Below are 17,185 nucleotides of genomic sequence, written 5' to 3' on the forward strand. Positions count from 1 at the left end.
GTATATTACAAACATTTGGAGCACTAAACATTGTTTTGTTCTGTTTTAAATTGAACTAAAGTATAATTGAGAGAGTCCTGGAATTGTAGGAAATTACTAGGCAGGAGAAAGCTAGAACATTGTAACTAAAGAAGTAATACAAGGTGTGTGTGTGCGTGCATGCCCATGTGTGTGCATGCGTGCGTGCCTGTCTGTCTATCACACATACATACATACACAAGTGCACATGCACAGAGTTTAAGTGTTCACATCCATAGCATCACTGGACTATAGAAAGTTGAAAATAGTATTTAAAAAGGTATACCCAGTGATCATTAAAAGAAGCAGATTGAAATCATAGATTAAACCCTAAAGGGGAACATGGTTCTGTTTTTGGAAAAAAGGATGTCATGAACTGGCTTTGTGGGAGCCTAGCCTGTTTGGATGCTCACCTTCCTGGACCTGGATGGAGGGGGAAGGACCTTGGACTTCCCACAGGGCAGGGAATCCAGACTGCTCTTCAGACTGGAGAGAGAGGGGGAATGGAGTGGGGGGGGGGAGAGGAGTGGGGGGAGGGGAAGAGGAGTGGGAGGAGAGGGAGGGAAATGGGAGGCAGGGAGGAGGAGGAAATTTTTTCAATTAAAAAATAAATAAATAAATAAATAAATAAATAAATAAATAAATAAAATGTCACCACTATTCATAACATCATGGAAGCTTCTGGAAAAGTATACTTGTTCAGGTTATTATGCCTGTAGGACTCTAAGTCAAGGTATCTCTGAAATGCTTGCACACTATTGTTTATTGCTATGTTAAACACCTTAAGTAGAAAGTCCAAACTGTCTAAGAGTTCATCTTCTGATTAATGAATAAAGAAAATGTGAAACATATACACAATAAAAATTTCAGAGAAAAATGAAAAAAATGAAATTTTCAAGAAAATAAATTAAAAGTTACATCAAATGAAATAAACCAGACAGGGAACATGGCATATTTTCCATCATATGTAGACTCCAAATTTGTGTGTGTGTGCATTTTTATTTGTGCATGTATGTATATGTGTATAGGCATACGTGTGTAGGGAGTGTAAATCATAAAACTAGAAAGGAATGCAGGAGCAGAAGGAAGTGAACTTAAGTAGTGTGGAGATGGTAGTGACCTAAGGATGTAGGGGAACTATTTTTTGTGAAAAAGGGACCAAGTAAGGGAGATGAGTGGACAGACCAGACCAGGCAGCCCAAGCTCATTAGAACCAAGTATGAGGATACACATGGACAAAATGCTTACAGGAAGTCCACTGTTGTTTATGGTAAATTTACAAGTTAATTTAAAAAAGAAATAAAATGAAGTTATCCAATATTTTCAAATTCCATGCTTTGAACACACAAACACAATCCCCCTTTTAAAAAACCACTAGAAGTTTTGCTAAGAAAAAAAATGAAGATGTAGGTGTGTGTTAAACATATATGTATGTATGTACCATTTTATTAAACAATTTATAAATTGCTTGGCCCTTGGGGTGTGGTGAGCTCACTGACAGGTCCTGTCAATTTAAAGCTGACTTCTGGTTGAGCTGCAAAGATGGAATAAAGAAGTATTTTGAACTGGTTAATATCTTAATATTCATTTTGAGAGTGTACAGAGTTTGGTAATTTACTTCCTTTAGACACATTTTTGTTTAGCTTTTGTTATCTTATTTCTCTGTATGAGTTGTAAGCATCAATGAAATAAAATTATTGCACTGAATTGAGGTTTTCTTATGAGATTTGCATTTAAAAATAATTTTGCATTTCTTTTTACTTTCTGTTCTTTGGTCTGTATTGTTTTTTCTGTTGTTTGTTTGTTTATCTGCCTGTTTGTTCTTGAAACAGAGTTTCACTACCTTCTAGTAGGCCTGGAAATCTTTTAAACAAGGCTGGTCTTGAACTCACAGAGGTCTACTTGTTTTTGCTTCAAAAATGCTAATATTAAAGGCTATAATACTGCCCCTTGAATTGCTGCCCATCATTAGGAGACAGAACTTTCATCCAATGCTCTTGAACAACATATCTTCTCCATTACTTTTGTGAGAAGATTTCAAATGCCAGCTGTCAACTTTAGTGGGAACATTGTGACTCTATACTCCTGCTCTGTCTCTGACAAGAAAATGCTTTACTGATATATGTCTCAGCATACACATGTACACATGTGCATCTCTCTATATATATATATAATTTTGCTCCAACATTTTTCATAGAAATGAAGGGAAATGATGTACTTTAACTTCCACAGAATGTTTATTTTCCCTGCAGGAGAAATATTTTCTCCTTGGAGGAATTTTAAGGAAACATATATCAAACCCAACGTCCTCTTAACCATTTCTTTGCTCTAATTGATAACAGGAAATGAGCACTGTTGACACTCTCAGACAGCAGGAACTCTTTCTTTCTCCTGCTTCTCACTTTACGTTGTTGCTGTGTCAGCTGCTATGAAGAGCTGACACTGGGCTGGGTTAGAATGAAATAAATTGTATGCTTCAACACAGTGACAATAGTGTTGCTTCTGAGAGGAGTTGCCTCTCCATATGCAGAACAAAAAAAAGTCTGACGGGATTCTTATAAATTGGTCACCTGAACTTGACGAGGAAAAAAGCAGAAGCCAGTGTCAGAAACTATCAACACCTACAAGGACGATGACTGGCAAGGACAAGCAGTGTTGCAGTGACCAGTAGGTGAGTCAATGCCAGCAGCTAACAAAGCAAGTAAGAGCTGAATTCGGGAAGAGAAACTTCATCCCTGCTTACTGGGCTGAGCAGTGCATATGTAGCCTATAATTATCTCTTTGACTGTATCAAAGGGCATTCACAGAAAGCAAGACTCCACATCGACGGGCCCAAGGCATGCTTGGAGAATTAACTCCAGCTGCATAAACTGCCTTTTTTTTTTTTCCCCCCCACTTTCTGCTATAAGTCCCATGGAAAGCCGCAAGAAAAGAAGCTTAAAATTGCAATCCTTTCCTTGGGACTTGACCCAGTCTAGGGATTTTCTGCCATTATTCTCCATTTCCATGCAATCCATGTGGCCTGGATGTTATGTGACATGGAGAAATCCAGTATGTCTGAAAGACAGCGCTTCCCCACGCCAAATCATAGGACATTGTCCCTTTCCTCCTTCCTTTGACAAACATAAATTAAACATCCCTCATTTCTGACATTAAGAATATAAGGTCCTGACTCTGGTCCAGGTGTGTTCCAGACGTTAAGATATCAATTATACGAATTAAAGATGATGCAATCTGGGAATAAAGCAGATTAATGACAGGCCAGGGCAGAGGAAGAAAGTCAATATTCATCAAACACTCATTCCGTGCCAGGCGCCATTCCTGAAGATGTGGAAGTATATTTGAAACACAAAGTGAGGAAGCACTGTCAAATTATGAGTACACAGTTCACAGAAATCCAGTCCCAACACATTCACACACGTGGGAAATTCACTTGACAATTTACTCCACAAAATTGGTAAAACAAATCATGCTAACTCCCACGGTGCTTCAAGCGTGGAATAAATTCTAGTTGTTTTAAAGAAACAGTATATAAACAATTTAATTTGTGAAACAGGAACCATATTTTTGTTGTTGTTGTTGTTATTGATCATCATTATTGCAGCAGTTGGAACAATTACTTTGAGCTGAAATATAGGAAATTTGATGATGATCTCTGTTCAGTAAAATTAGGTTCTACGTGGAGATAGGATTGTTATAGTTAATGTTCATTCTCCATTACTTCAATTTCTTACAGAGCACAGACTAGGCAGCCGTGTATGTCAGTACACAGTCCTAAAGGAATATAAATGCTAAAGCATTAGAAGGATCATCAATCACAACTTTTAATTCATTTCAATAATGCACAGCAATGAAATTAAATGATGTCTCTGGTTGTAGATAATATTTGGTTGTCTTTCTAATTATCATCAGCCCTCATAGTCTGCCATGTAGAAATCCTTCTGAGCCTAAAACCACAATTTTTGGACAATATGTCAACTCTGTGCAGTAATCGAGAATGGCTCAAAAGGCGGATGTGAATGCTGTCTGCACAGGCAAGCATTTCAACCGCTGCTGTGGGGCCTTGTTCAGATACCATTCTTTGAGTGAGTATTACCTACGCACCTTGTAAATAATTGGACGGAGAGAAAAAAGTACCCCTTTAAAAAGAGTGTGCTTCAGACATGCCATATGAACTTATTGTACTTCCTAATGGGATTTCATATTGATCTCAACATAAGCCAAAACTGTGGCATCATCAAATACACTGAACAGACATCTGAACCTGTGGTTCCTCCTTGTGTCACACGACAACACACGTTCTCTCAATTTGAGAATTAATTCATTCATCAGAATGATTTCATTTTTTTCAGGAAATATGAAAATTTTATAAGATCATAGGGGGAAAACTAATAACAATTTAGAAAAGTATCAGAGTTAAATTGATTCAAATAACAAAATACACTTTTGTTGCTAGAAGTTTGTTCATTAGACATGAAAAGAAATTCATGGTGGTAAGTTCACCACTAATCCCGATAAATTGCATAAGCACATACGAGAAGCTAAAAATCACTTGCGACGATCACTTTCACTTGTTTTATAAATAAACTGCTTATTGATTTTTTTGTGTCTTTTATTAAGTTTAGAGAGAAAACTTTAAAAACAGGCCATTCATCGTAGCACTTACCTCATATGGGTGATAATAAGTGTCGTGGTAGGGATGAAAAAATCATCCACTCTGTCAAACTGCTTTCCAACTGGCTGTGTGTGGATGGTGTGGTGTGGTACATTCCCACTGGCCAGAGTTATCACCTAAACACAATACATCAGGTTTAGACTGAAGAAACTTAGAATATGAGGCTTAATTTTCTTCAAGATAAATACATTTGTATGAATAAATTGCTTTTCTTTTGAGAGTTGGTATCTTAGTAGCAAATTATGATCCATAATATGTAGCTATTTTTTTTTGTTTGTTTTGTTTTTGAGACAGGGTTTCTCTGAGTTTTTGGAGCCTGTCCTGGAACTAGATCTTGTAGACCAGGCTGGCCTCGAACTCACAGAGATCCGCCTGCCTCTGCCTCCCAAGTGCTGGGATTAAAGGTGTGTGCCACCACTGCCCGGATATGTAGCTAATTTTTGAGAGTAAATGTTTCCTATGCATAAACAGCAATTGAAACCACAGTTCCCATAAAGAAGAGTGTCAGTTACACGGCCATGAACATCTCTGAGATACCTAAAGGTTTAAAAGTCATCACTTCCTCGGCTCTCATGCCATATTACCTGTAGAGTTGGTGATGTCTTCTCCATGCTGCCCCAGCTCAGCACCCAGACCTGGTCATGTGACTTGTCATAATGTAATTTAACTGGTACAGGATCTGTGCTCACCGCCTGTAATAAAAAACAATTGAAAACATTGTAACCACTAAGTGGATCCACAATTTTGGAGAACGATACTGTACTTGATGTGTATGTGGTTATAACAGCCTTGTTTTCACGCTGTCTGAAACAGAATAATCGTCAGGTGACCAGACTGTTAGAGAAATAGCTTAGTATAAAAAATAGCAACAACCAGGAAAACCTTTTAGATATTTGGTTTTTAAGAATATGATAGGACAAATGATGAAGGCTTGTAAATGTTTGCTTAAGATCAAGAAGAGATTCTAATGGGAATTTCCACTTTGAAAGAACTTAGACACAGCTTTTGCTGTTACCAGGCCTTTTCTAGCTAATACCCTACATGGATGTACAGCCATCCACAGGGGTATGAAAACCATGACTGTCCCATCAGAGATATCTACCTCTTGTACATTGTACTGTACTATTCCTATTATGAACACAACCTCTATGAACACAGAAGCTTTGCCTAGGTCTTTCAATTTATACTTTATATATATGAAGATTTGGGAGACACTGCTCTTCTTTGGAACATGAGCAGAAACTCAAAGAGGCTTCTACATCTGAAGCTATGTGTCTAGAAGTACTATATACAGTGCAGAGCCAGGGAGACACAGGATACATCAGGTTTGAGAATAGTTATTCTAAAACCCTTCTAAATCTCTTAAAATAGCAGAACCTTAGGAAGGCATTAAGCTTATTTTTCTCATAAAATAGAACTAATACCTACTTTTAAAAGGTCCTGTGACTATTAGATTAGGTAACGGATATCTGTATCTAGCAAATAAATATTAAGCACTACTGAACTACTGTTACTGCAACTCCTGTAGGAAGTCAGCTGCAGTACACCTTATTCACTTGGCAGACTGTTTCCTTAGCATGCTCTTCCAGGAGCCCCTGGTTCCACCTTGTAGTGTATAGATGGGCGCACACTAGTAAGTGTTGAGTTATTTTTATGATCATGATGTTAATATTAAAGTGTTATAATAATCAAGATATAGGAGAAAAATAAAAGAGTGTAGTGTCTTTCTTTAAAGGACTTACAGAATAAAGGGATTTGTGTGGACTTAGTATAAGTTGACATGTTTATTTGTAGATGTTACCTTCTTTAGATGTTCCTGTATGCAGGCTGTCAGTAAAAACACTTGCACTCTCAGTTCTCACCGTCAGTTCCAGAAAAAATAAATCTAACATGTTGGATCTTTACAAAACAGCTGTAAATATACTTTGAAAGTTTAATTGTTCATAAAGCAGGGAAGTCTGTTTTTAAAAAGTAGTACTTAGTATATGTATTTATTTATTTACCAAAAATAAACCTGTGAACCTGCAGTGCACAGTATAGCTTAAGAGTGTCTGAACATTTTGTAGGAGTGACTGCCAGTATTCCTGGAAGAATAAGCAACTGCCAAATTGTGCAGCATGTGAAAGTTAATTTCTGCTAAGAAAATTAATTTTGTTCTATTTACCAAAAATGATTACACTCTTCACATGTTTTTTATAATTACATATAAGAAAGACTTTTTAAATTTTAACTCTCCTAATAGACTTATGTAGGGGTGGGTTTCATTCTTAGCTTTCATTATTGGTCCTTAGAAGAAATGGTTTTAAATTATAATAGGGTTCTCCATCAAATGATATAAACAAGTGTAAACAAATGTCTGGTGTCATCTGCCCGTGGCTTCTCATCTTCTAACTCAAACAGGAGTTCATGCAGTGGATGCTACCTGGAGTGCCTGAATGCTAGACACTGTGACATCACTGCATTTCCAAATGTGTCGGGCCACTTTCATAACTATTGGGGATTCATGAACTCCATAGGGCTGAAGGGCCACAGAGTTGATATGCCTACCTGCACACGTAACTTTTCATGTTAATTGTTCCTAAGGTCAACCTACCTCTTCTTACTTTATGAAAATGATATTTGTTAAAAGGCAGTGATTTGGAATGGATGCCTGGAATGTGGTGTATTAGCATATGCTTATCTCCCAAGTTCAGCTTGTTTTAAATTCTACTTTGGGCTTTAGCATGATTTACATTAGCCTATAGATATTATTTTTCTGGAAATGCTTTTTTCTTGTCAGACTCTTCCAATAGAAGCGCCCAGAAATTATAAGAAGTATCATATAATTCATGAGAGAAACCCTCTTTAAACAAAAGTGAGGGAACCAACCACAATCAACTTGATGAATTATTCTGACTAGGCTATTGTACGTTAATTTTTTTCCTGACAATATACTAGATTTTATGAACATCTACTTCTCTGCATTCTCTGATCTTATATAGAAAATTCTACTGCAACCCATTGTCTGGAATTCTGTTGAAATATTAACCTTTACTGAGATACTTTTCAAGCAGCAAAGCATGTTATTGTCCTACATGTTCAGGATCTAGAATGGTTTGCCATGTAACTACTATGCTTGGTGCTACCATGCTGTGCTGAGCTAAACTCATCTCCTACTTGTTTTGTAAACATCACTGAAAATACACTGAATATGCAGCACTAAAACAAAGGATTTCATTTGATGCACTATAGCTTTATATGGGCATCAACACAATCTTTCGTCCTGTAATATTATAAAAACAGTGTCGAAAGGCAAATATCATATATGCTTTGAGGGTAAATTTATTTTTATGTGTTTATGTCTTTACTGACCAATAGAGAATAGTATTAATATACGTAAGTGATAAAATGAGTCATCGGTCTTTCTTGGGTAAGTACAACAAATGCAAAAACCTAAGTGTACAGTGTACTGCTCACGGACAAGATGCACCAGATTCTGTGAAGATAGTTCACTTTGTTAGGGAGGAACAATGACAATAGCAGCAAGACACAGAAGAAGGGCTGAGACTTGACATGAGGAAACAGTGGAGCACAGCTTGTTTACCAGTCTGACAAGGAGAGTACCAGCTGGCTAATTAAGTGAACCTAATTTAAACTAATGATGTAGATTCTCAAGATAATGCGCTAATGGCTGGAGGAGACTGCTGATGATCCCAAGACTACTCCCGAGGTGTCACGCTAAGCCTCTTCTGCACCCAGCCAGAACCAAATCTTGTTCCACAGAAAATGAAATGAGGTCAGTTGTTTACTAGTTGATCACCTATAAAGTGAAACATCATCTGTATGTCACTCTAGAAAATATCTGAAATAATTCGACATTTAAAATAATACCACATTTAGAGATACTGTTAAATTTTTTTCACTTCATACTTTTCGATATAGATAAAAATGATGTTAATGAAAGAAAGCATACAGATATTTCCTGATTGCTATTAACTTCAGACCTTTGCTGGAAGTATTTATATCACAAGAAACTAGTCTCTTTTATTAAACTATTGTGTATTGATATAACTTAATGTTGGAAAAATTTGTAATCATCAAGTATACATTTATTATGACTCCACAAAATGAGATAATGCACACTTACAACGCCAGCATCCTGCGGAAGACACAGGAGGATCACCTCACACCTGAGGATCATCACACATGAGCCACATGTCTAGATCTTGTCTCAAGAACTGCAAGGCCTGGACCTGTATCTCTGAAGCAGAGACACGTAGGTTGGCCAAGGCCTTTGTGTCAACCCTAGCCCCATATAAGGTATGCTGATGTACTTGATTCAAAGCAGAAACCATGAAGGGCCCATTTAATTGAGTGTTCTGACTTTGCTTTGCTGTTGCTAACTCCAGGGGCAATGCCTTTACTTGTCGAATGAATTCTATAGTACTTTCTGCCATGTTTAGGAGACAGCTAATTTCTATTACAGTTAATGTTTTAGTTTAAATGTCCGACATAGGGATAGAAAAATACAGGGATACAGGAAGGAAGGATAAAGAATTTGAATTTGGGAAAATGCAGGTTTCAGTTTGAAGCTTTCAAGTGGTCAAACACACAAATGATGCAGTTTGCAATGTTTTCTTTTTACTGTATCTTTCATGATAAACTTTGTATGCTCTGTCTTTAGATAGGCAGAAATAATTTATTTTACTTACATTTTAATAGGTAGCAATATTGTCTTTAAATTTGAGTCACATGGATTACCATTCCACCAGCATAATACTTTATCTAAATCTATGAAATAAGTCCTTTTAGAATTTTTTTTAATTTAGGAAAAAACATGGGGGTATTTAATAGCATAAAAATTATGGAAGTCAACTCTCCAGTATATACTCAGGAACCAAAAAGCTACAGACAAACCCTGTCTCGAAAATCCAAAAAAAAAAAAAAAGAAAGAAATATAAAACCTCTTATTTAATGTGTGTGTTTGTGTGTGGATACATGCATGCTGTGTCTCACGTGTGGAAGTGGGAGGAATAACTTGTGAAGTAACACTGTCCCTCTACTAGTGGGTTCTGGGGATCAAACTTAGACTTGGCAGCAAGGGTCTTAACTCCTGCATGGCTAAATGTTATTACAATTCACCGTAAACAGAAAGACTATCATGTTGACAGTTAAATTTTAATATGTCACAGGAAAACCCACTCTTTTCTCCTTAGCACATGAAATCATTCTTAATTTAAGCAATTTCACTTCCAATCTAAATTTCAGTTCATTTTCATGATAAAATATATATCTGAGAAACAAAGAAGGAAAACTGGGTGTGGCTTCTAATTTTTTTTTTCCCAGCAGAATGAAATAGTACCCAAAGATTTGTTTTCTCTTACTCAGTCTTTCAGGAATGGGGCTTCACTGGCCTGTCATGTGCTCCTCCGCAGAAGCCCTCAGGTTCGTTCACTTCCTTCACTCAATGATTCACCTGCTTTTCCAAGCTGGTTTTGCCTTGATGTGGGGGATATTATGCCCGCACTATTTTTACTTCAGAACTGCTTTTGTTGTTGTTGTTGTTTTTAATTTTGCTTAAAGTTCTGTTACCCTTATTTAAAATGTTATTTAGAACTGTTTTAGTGTTTATTTCAACCTGAGCAAATTTTAGGTTATCCTATAGCATTTTTAATTTCAACCTTAATTATAATGCAAAAATTTAACATCTGAAAGTAGTTATTCTCAGTTTAGAAATCTCACATTAATGTAGAATTGTGAGAAATAATAACACCATAGAAATACCTTTGTAATTTTACTAACATATTCATTGTAGTGCTAGTTAGAAATTTTTTTTTCATAGGAATTAACCAATAATGCAAACACATGCTGTTTTAAAATGTTTAACAGTATGTTTCCACATTTTGCTTACTAAAATTAAACACATGCACATAACCTTAAAACAACAAATATGCTTTTTATATTTAACCTTGTATATTGCATGCAAGCTCATATATTTATAATTATGTACAAATACTTGCATATAAAATGCATTTGTATATATGACCAAATATATATAAACATATAAATATATTTGTAATTCAATATACCATGTACAAAATTCTAATAACAGAATATATAGCTCGTGGTATTATTTATAATAATAATTATCATAAATAATTTGAATATGCTTTAATTGCTCATTAATTTTAAATTGTTAGAACACAGACTGATATATACAAATATTACTGATTTTAATTATTTGTAAAAATTACTGGCACATTATTACTAACATTCAAGTACTGAATATTGAAATTGTTCTTATTGCTTTAGAGGAATTAGAAGATGAGATTCTAATGGTTCTGGCTGCAATATATTATCTACTTGATCAAATCTGTGTGCGTCGGATGTGTGTATGTGTGGTGTGTGTGTGTGTGTTTGAAATTAAGTTAATTAAGATATATTACTCATTTGCTAACACTGAGCACACTATGATTCATAGCTGGAAATAGTTTAACTCTAGGCACATCAGAGCCCTTTACTTGAAGCTTAGCATCATTCTAGACAATTTCTGTATGTGAACAAACAACCAAATACCAGTTAGGAACGTGCATGTACACTGACAAAGTCTCTGCAAGACTGTGCCTACAGAAGACCACAAAATGCCTTGATTGAAGATTTTGAGATTATACCTGATTTTACATTGGTGAATATACAAATATATACTCCATAATTACAAATAATTAATTCTAGTCAATTCCTTACAGTAAAATAATAATGCAAACACAATCTACATGAAATTAGAACTCTTCTGCAATAGTAATTACCAGACCGAGGAGCCAGAATAAAATTACATACTTTTCATTTCTATGCATGTCCAAACTATGGCAATAAAATTGTGGCAAAATATATGCAATTATATATATGGTAGGATTATTATGAAGGAGTAATAATGATATTAGTACTTCAACAACATACTCGTAAGGAGAATCCATTTGTACTCACACACAATTTTCTAATCTAGGTGTTCAACTTTAGGCTGAAAACCCTCCACATAGTTCTGTCAGAATCTACTTTCTCTGTTTTAGAATTTCATGAATTCTTAAAATTTCCTTGTATTTTATAACTATAACAGGGACTTAGAAAATAATAATTCATGTGATCATTGCATAACATTTGGCCATTTTATTATCCATAACTTCTATTAATTTTTAATTTGACTTCATTTTCTGAAGGCAAAATTATATAAATAATAAGTGATGTTGGCTTTTTCTACTTTTGAATATCTAGTAGGAAATATATATTCAGTAAGTGTCAGCCCCTACTTAAAATTGAATTTAAAGACCAACTTGATTAGTCTCAGATCATGCATCTAATTTTAAAATTCTGGCAAAGAATCCTGATCATTTCAGACCAAATGCTTCTAATTTACACTGGCCTATTTCAGAATAAATCAAAATAAAACTACTCTTGTCAAAATTCAACACCATCCAAATCATATGCAAATGAACTCTAACATACAAACTATTTGTTCTCACAATAGGTAAGGAACCATTTAATTGGATAGCCATGATAAATATGTGAGTCTGGAAGTTTTAGACCCTGTTCATAATTTTAATCAATATTTCACTCTCCATTCTCACATCAGAATCTGAATCATTAAACTCAATGTCAGTCGGGAACGTAGATTATGGCAGGCAAGAGAGCCTTGTATTAGACCAATTCCATTCATTTATTTAAGATAATACATCTTGCAATAGCAGCCAATCCATGAATATAATGTGAATAGATGAATGATTGACTGGCTGGCTGGATGGGTGGATGAATTTGTGTGAAAGCGTTAATAATACAATTACTCTTTTTTTGTACTTCATAGCAATTTTTATTCTTTTAGATAGAAATCAAAATGTGTGGGTTAATTTCATAGCGATATTGACTCTAAAACTTATCTGTACATGTTAGGGGTGGTTTGGCTCCATTGTCTCTAAGACACTTAGATAGTAGATAGGTAATAGATAAATGTGGCTCTTTATATGCCAGGGTTTACTGTAAATGCTTTACCTGAATGAATTTATCTTAGCTTCAATATAACTTTAAAAACACAAATAGTGATTATTCCCATTCAAAAGTAATACATTTCTGACAATACTAGCTTAAGCATTTAATTTTTATCTTGTACTGAGGCCAAAGATCTCATTGGCCCATGTCTAAATTTTGGAGACAGATTTCCAAGATACAATACTTTTTGTGTGTTATTTTACATTTGAATTTAAGTAAATTGCCTCACAGCATAGTGTTGGAAAGAGTAAGAGCTCAATCATGGTGGTTCATATGGAAAGACGAATGAAATATGTTGTGAATTCATCATCATGGCAGTATCTATTAAAGGTTCGCTTCTGTATCATTGACATATGGTTCTGTTTCATTATTTATAGCAATATAATATTTTTTACTAACTTGTAAACTTTACTACTGTGTCAACTTTTGTTAAGGTAACAGCTAGGGACAACTCAATTGGCTATCAAACTTGATTTTCCTGTGTGGAATAGAATAAGGAAAATATAAAGGCAATTAGTCATGTTAATATTATATGAGTCCAAAATTGAAATATTATAAAATAAAATATCTTTGAAAAATTTTTCTCTTAATTCACTAGAAAAAACTCTTAGAAGGTGTAAATGGTTTTTAGTTATCCAAGTAATGAAAGAAATTCCTAATAACCAAATGTCAGCAAGTTAGGTGGTAGAGACTCTAAGATTAATGCAAATATATCTTTTAAATCTCATTTTCAAAAGTATCCATCAATCATACCTGAACAACTTTTTGGGACTGCACATCAACAATCAAGATTCTATCCAAAGTTGGCTGAGCAACATAAATGAACTTGTCTTTGACATTAACAGCAGAAGCCCACACACATCTCTGCACTTCATCCTCTTCATCTTTGGGACAGACTTCATCCTTTATTTTAAGAAACAGAAAAAAAAATTACATCCAATATTATAACATGGTAATGGCAGTATCCTGAGTAAAATTAAAGTTTAGTGATTTAGTACACTAAACATTAAGTGTTAACTGTTCAAATAGAAAGGGCGAGTTAATGGAAAGCAGGGCAAATTTCAGTTCACTGCATATGGATAGAAAAGAATGTAAAGGAGATTTCAGATCCCCAGATTAAGTGGAGGAGCAGAAAAGAAACCACTGAGATGATTTCTCATTATTATGGAGAAGGTTTTATTGTGGATAAGAGAGACGAAATATCCAGAGGCATGCAAAAGACTCCAGAGCATAGAGACAAAGAATCCTATTAGACATAGCCAAGCCTAGGGAGTATGAATTATAGAAATAACAAGAAAGAAAGTAGTGAGAATAGCCAAGGTTTGGGAAAAACCTTGCCATTATACAGAGAATGAACGAAGGGTGCCTGGGATGAAGGAAGCCTGTGAACTGCAATAATCTATATGCATGATTAAGGGCTGAAGGAGCGTGGAGAATAGCATGGACTTTGATATGCTGAAAGTTTTCTCAGGTATATGGCAATAGAGCAATATGTCCCTCCGTTAGAGGCAAGGAGATTTCAGAATTCTTGAGGGATGTTGGCTTTTATCTAACTACCAAATTCCTTCTATTGTCCAACCTGAGTTGAGACTCCACTCCGCTTTGGACAAAGTCAATGGGCTTGCATTTTTGTGAGGGTAATGGGGACATGATACCCAGTTACTGATTTTACTGGGAAAAAGCAAACACTTTTCATCTTTAACCACATGCTTATGAACTCAACAGTTTAGCAAAAACATAATATATTTAATTTTCTCCCAGGATCTCCCAGTTTCAAATGTCTTTAACAGAGCAAACGTGATGCAAAAATACATTCACTTTCTTTATATTATTTTTCTCCCTTTCTTAATAGAAAATGGACTTTTCTCTCAAACGATACTTCCCAATCACTGGCTGCCCTCACTTCACTCCTCCTAGCTCCCAACACTTCCCCTCTCCCTCAGGTCCACTCCTCTTCTTTATCCTCTTCAGAAAAGAGTAGGCCTCTAAAAGGTGATAGCCAAATAGGACAAAACCGGAAACAATAAGACAATGCAAAAGCCATCAAATAGAGATTGAACAAGGCTACCCCAAAATAGGAAAAGAATCCAAGAGCAAGTAAAAGCATCAGATATACACCCACTTCCAATGTTAGGAGACCCACAAACCAAAAAAGCATCAAGCCAACAAGATAAAATGCCAACAGTTGCCTTATCACACAGCAGTTCTGAGTATACACAAATGCACAAAATGCTGATGAATAATCATTGCAGAGATTTACCTGGGTTTTTATTTAGGACTGATAATTGCTAACTAATGTGGACTTGATGTGGGGATGTCCTACTGTATATATGTTGCTGTATTGGCTGATGAATAAAGCTGTTTCAGTCAATGACTTAGCAGAGTAAAGCCAGGCTGGAAATCCAAGTAAAGATGCAAAGAAAAAGAAGGTAGAGTCAGGTCAGATGCCAAACAGCTGCTGATGAAACAAGACATGTAGAAAATGATGTAACGTCATGGCCAGGGATATATAGAATAATAGGAATGGGTTAATTTAATATGTAAGAGCTAGCTTGAAATAAGCCTGAGCTATTGGCCAAACAGTGTTGCAATTAATGTAGTTTCTGCGTGATTATTCGCGTTTGGGTAGCAGGGAAATGAAAGTATAGTTTCTGTCTACATGGGCTTTGCTTTATTTGTATACTTTTGTACAATCTAACACACACTATCCAATCTCAGATGTATTTAGCACACCTGCTTTCTTCCCTAAATCATATAAAATAGTTTTCCTTGGATGTTCCATTTAACATCCTTGTTAAAGAGGATTCAGCAAAACCAATTATAGTAGTGACATCAGGCATGTGTGATTGATTATATTAAATATCCAATAATACAATATAGGTCAGGTAGCATAGCCATTGCAGGTAGTTTTCATGTTTGTCTTAAAATTTGCAATATCGTGAAAATATCAGAGCACTTGATAATGAGGTATTCCTTGTCTCCCGTTTACATTTTGTGACATCAGGTGTAACTCAAGTCACACACAGCACCCACCAGCTCAAATCTGTTCAGCTTGTAACGTTCACAAACATGCCAGCTCCCTGTTCTTTAAGGCATTCCTTTGTTCAGAGAACAATCTGTAAATAACCTGCAATCCCAGCAGTCAGTTTGAATGATACAGGTAGTTCTGGGTTAGGAAAAGAACATTATTTAATAGCTTGCAGCTCAATGGTTGTTTAACAGTGGGGCTATAGAGAGAGCCATGGCAGGTTAAAGAGGGCACACAAACCTGGAGGCAGAACCTGTTTAAAATAGTTTAGTTTTGAAATTTCACTCATCAGGTCAGATGAAAGCCCTGGGTAACTTTTCTTCAGAACCGTACTGAATGTCACTGACAAGAGCCTAGTTTTCTTGAGAGACAAACAGCAGATAAAGTATTTATGAAGGTACAAAGAGCTGGGAAGGAGGTTGGATTTGAGGTTGATGACTGAGAAAAGGCCCTGAATATAAGGAAATTGTTTACAGATGTTTTGTCCTTGTGTAAAATCGCCCCACTAAATCTGCAGAAGGAATACATTGTGAACGACCTGACACAGAGCTGGCAGCCCAACAACCGCCAGACCAGGAGCAATTTCCACAGTTGTTGCTTCCGAGTGATTCAACAGTAAACTAAATTGCTCTACTTGAAGATTGTTTTCTATTTGTATGCCATTCCCCAAAGGCACCCCTGGCCAGACTTGTAATCATTTTTAAAAGGCCATTAGGAACTTCCTCACAGACACCTTGAATTTGCTTTATTTTGCTTATGCCATTATTTCTGATTAAAGCCTGCTAGGTTCCATTTAATGACAGCACTTCTCTTTTTCAGATTAACCATATTAATACCTATATTTGTGGGGGGCAATTATAGAGAAATATTATTCACATATATTGAACATTTAATGGGAAAAAAACCACAATAACAACAATAAAAACAGCAATTAAACTAACATATGCTAATAGGATAAGAGTCAGGGAAAATATAAATCTAGTTCAGACTTAGAACTTATTCTGGTTGGGTCATTTCCATATTAAATCCTATATTTCATGCATATCTGTTACATTCTCCCAAAACATAAAGTCTAGAAGATTTATGCTGGCTATGGTAGAGGGTTTAATTTTGGAGTTTGTTTGGTACCTACTATGTGGAACCTTAGTAAGTCAAAGTGGAAATTATATCCACTTGTTTTAACTTGGCAAATCATCACTGTATTTTTTAGACTGTTTATCCATTACAACAATCTGGCCTCAAATGTCTACTTTACCATCTTCCCTCTTATTTTGCATATTCCTGCCTTCATCAGATCTTACATTACTGCCCTTGGAAAAGACTTTTATTCTTTCATTTGCATTAAATACTTCCATGATTCCATCACTCAATGAGGTTCTGCTAATTATTTGTCTTCCTTTGTACTTCCTTCTTTCTTTACTTCCTTTCATTTCTTTTTAAGACAAGAT

The 17,185-nt window shown here is 35.5% G+C and overlaps 1 protein-coding gene across 2 annotated transcripts in view; it reads right to left on the reverse strand.

The window, feature by feature from the left end:
• Positions 1 to 17,185, reverse strand: part of Fstl5 (follistatin like 5) — a 402,285-nt gene that overhangs the window by 30,928 nt on the left and 354,172 nt on the right. For both annotated transcript variants that reach the window (XM_057756992.1, XM_057756991.1), the window contains exons 13-15: positions 13,463 to 13,612; positions 5,278 to 5,385; positions 4,685 to 4,809 (exon numbers count right to left, since the gene is read on the reverse strand). In XM_057756992.1, coding sequence (XP_057612975.1) covers positions 4,685 to 4,809; positions 5,278 to 5,385; positions 13,463 to 13,612 — 383 coding nt within the window. The remainder of the gene's footprint in view (positions 1 to 4,684; positions 4,810 to 5,277; positions 5,386 to 13,462; positions 13,613 to 17,185) is intronic.

The sequence above is a fragment of the Chionomys nivalis genome, chromosome 24 (genome assembly GCF_950005125.1).
Source record: "Chionomys nivalis chromosome 24, mChiNiv1.1, whole genome shotgun sequence".
Lineage (NCBI taxonomy): Eukaryota > Metazoa > Chordata > Mammalia > Rodentia > Cricetidae > Chionomys > Chionomys nivalis.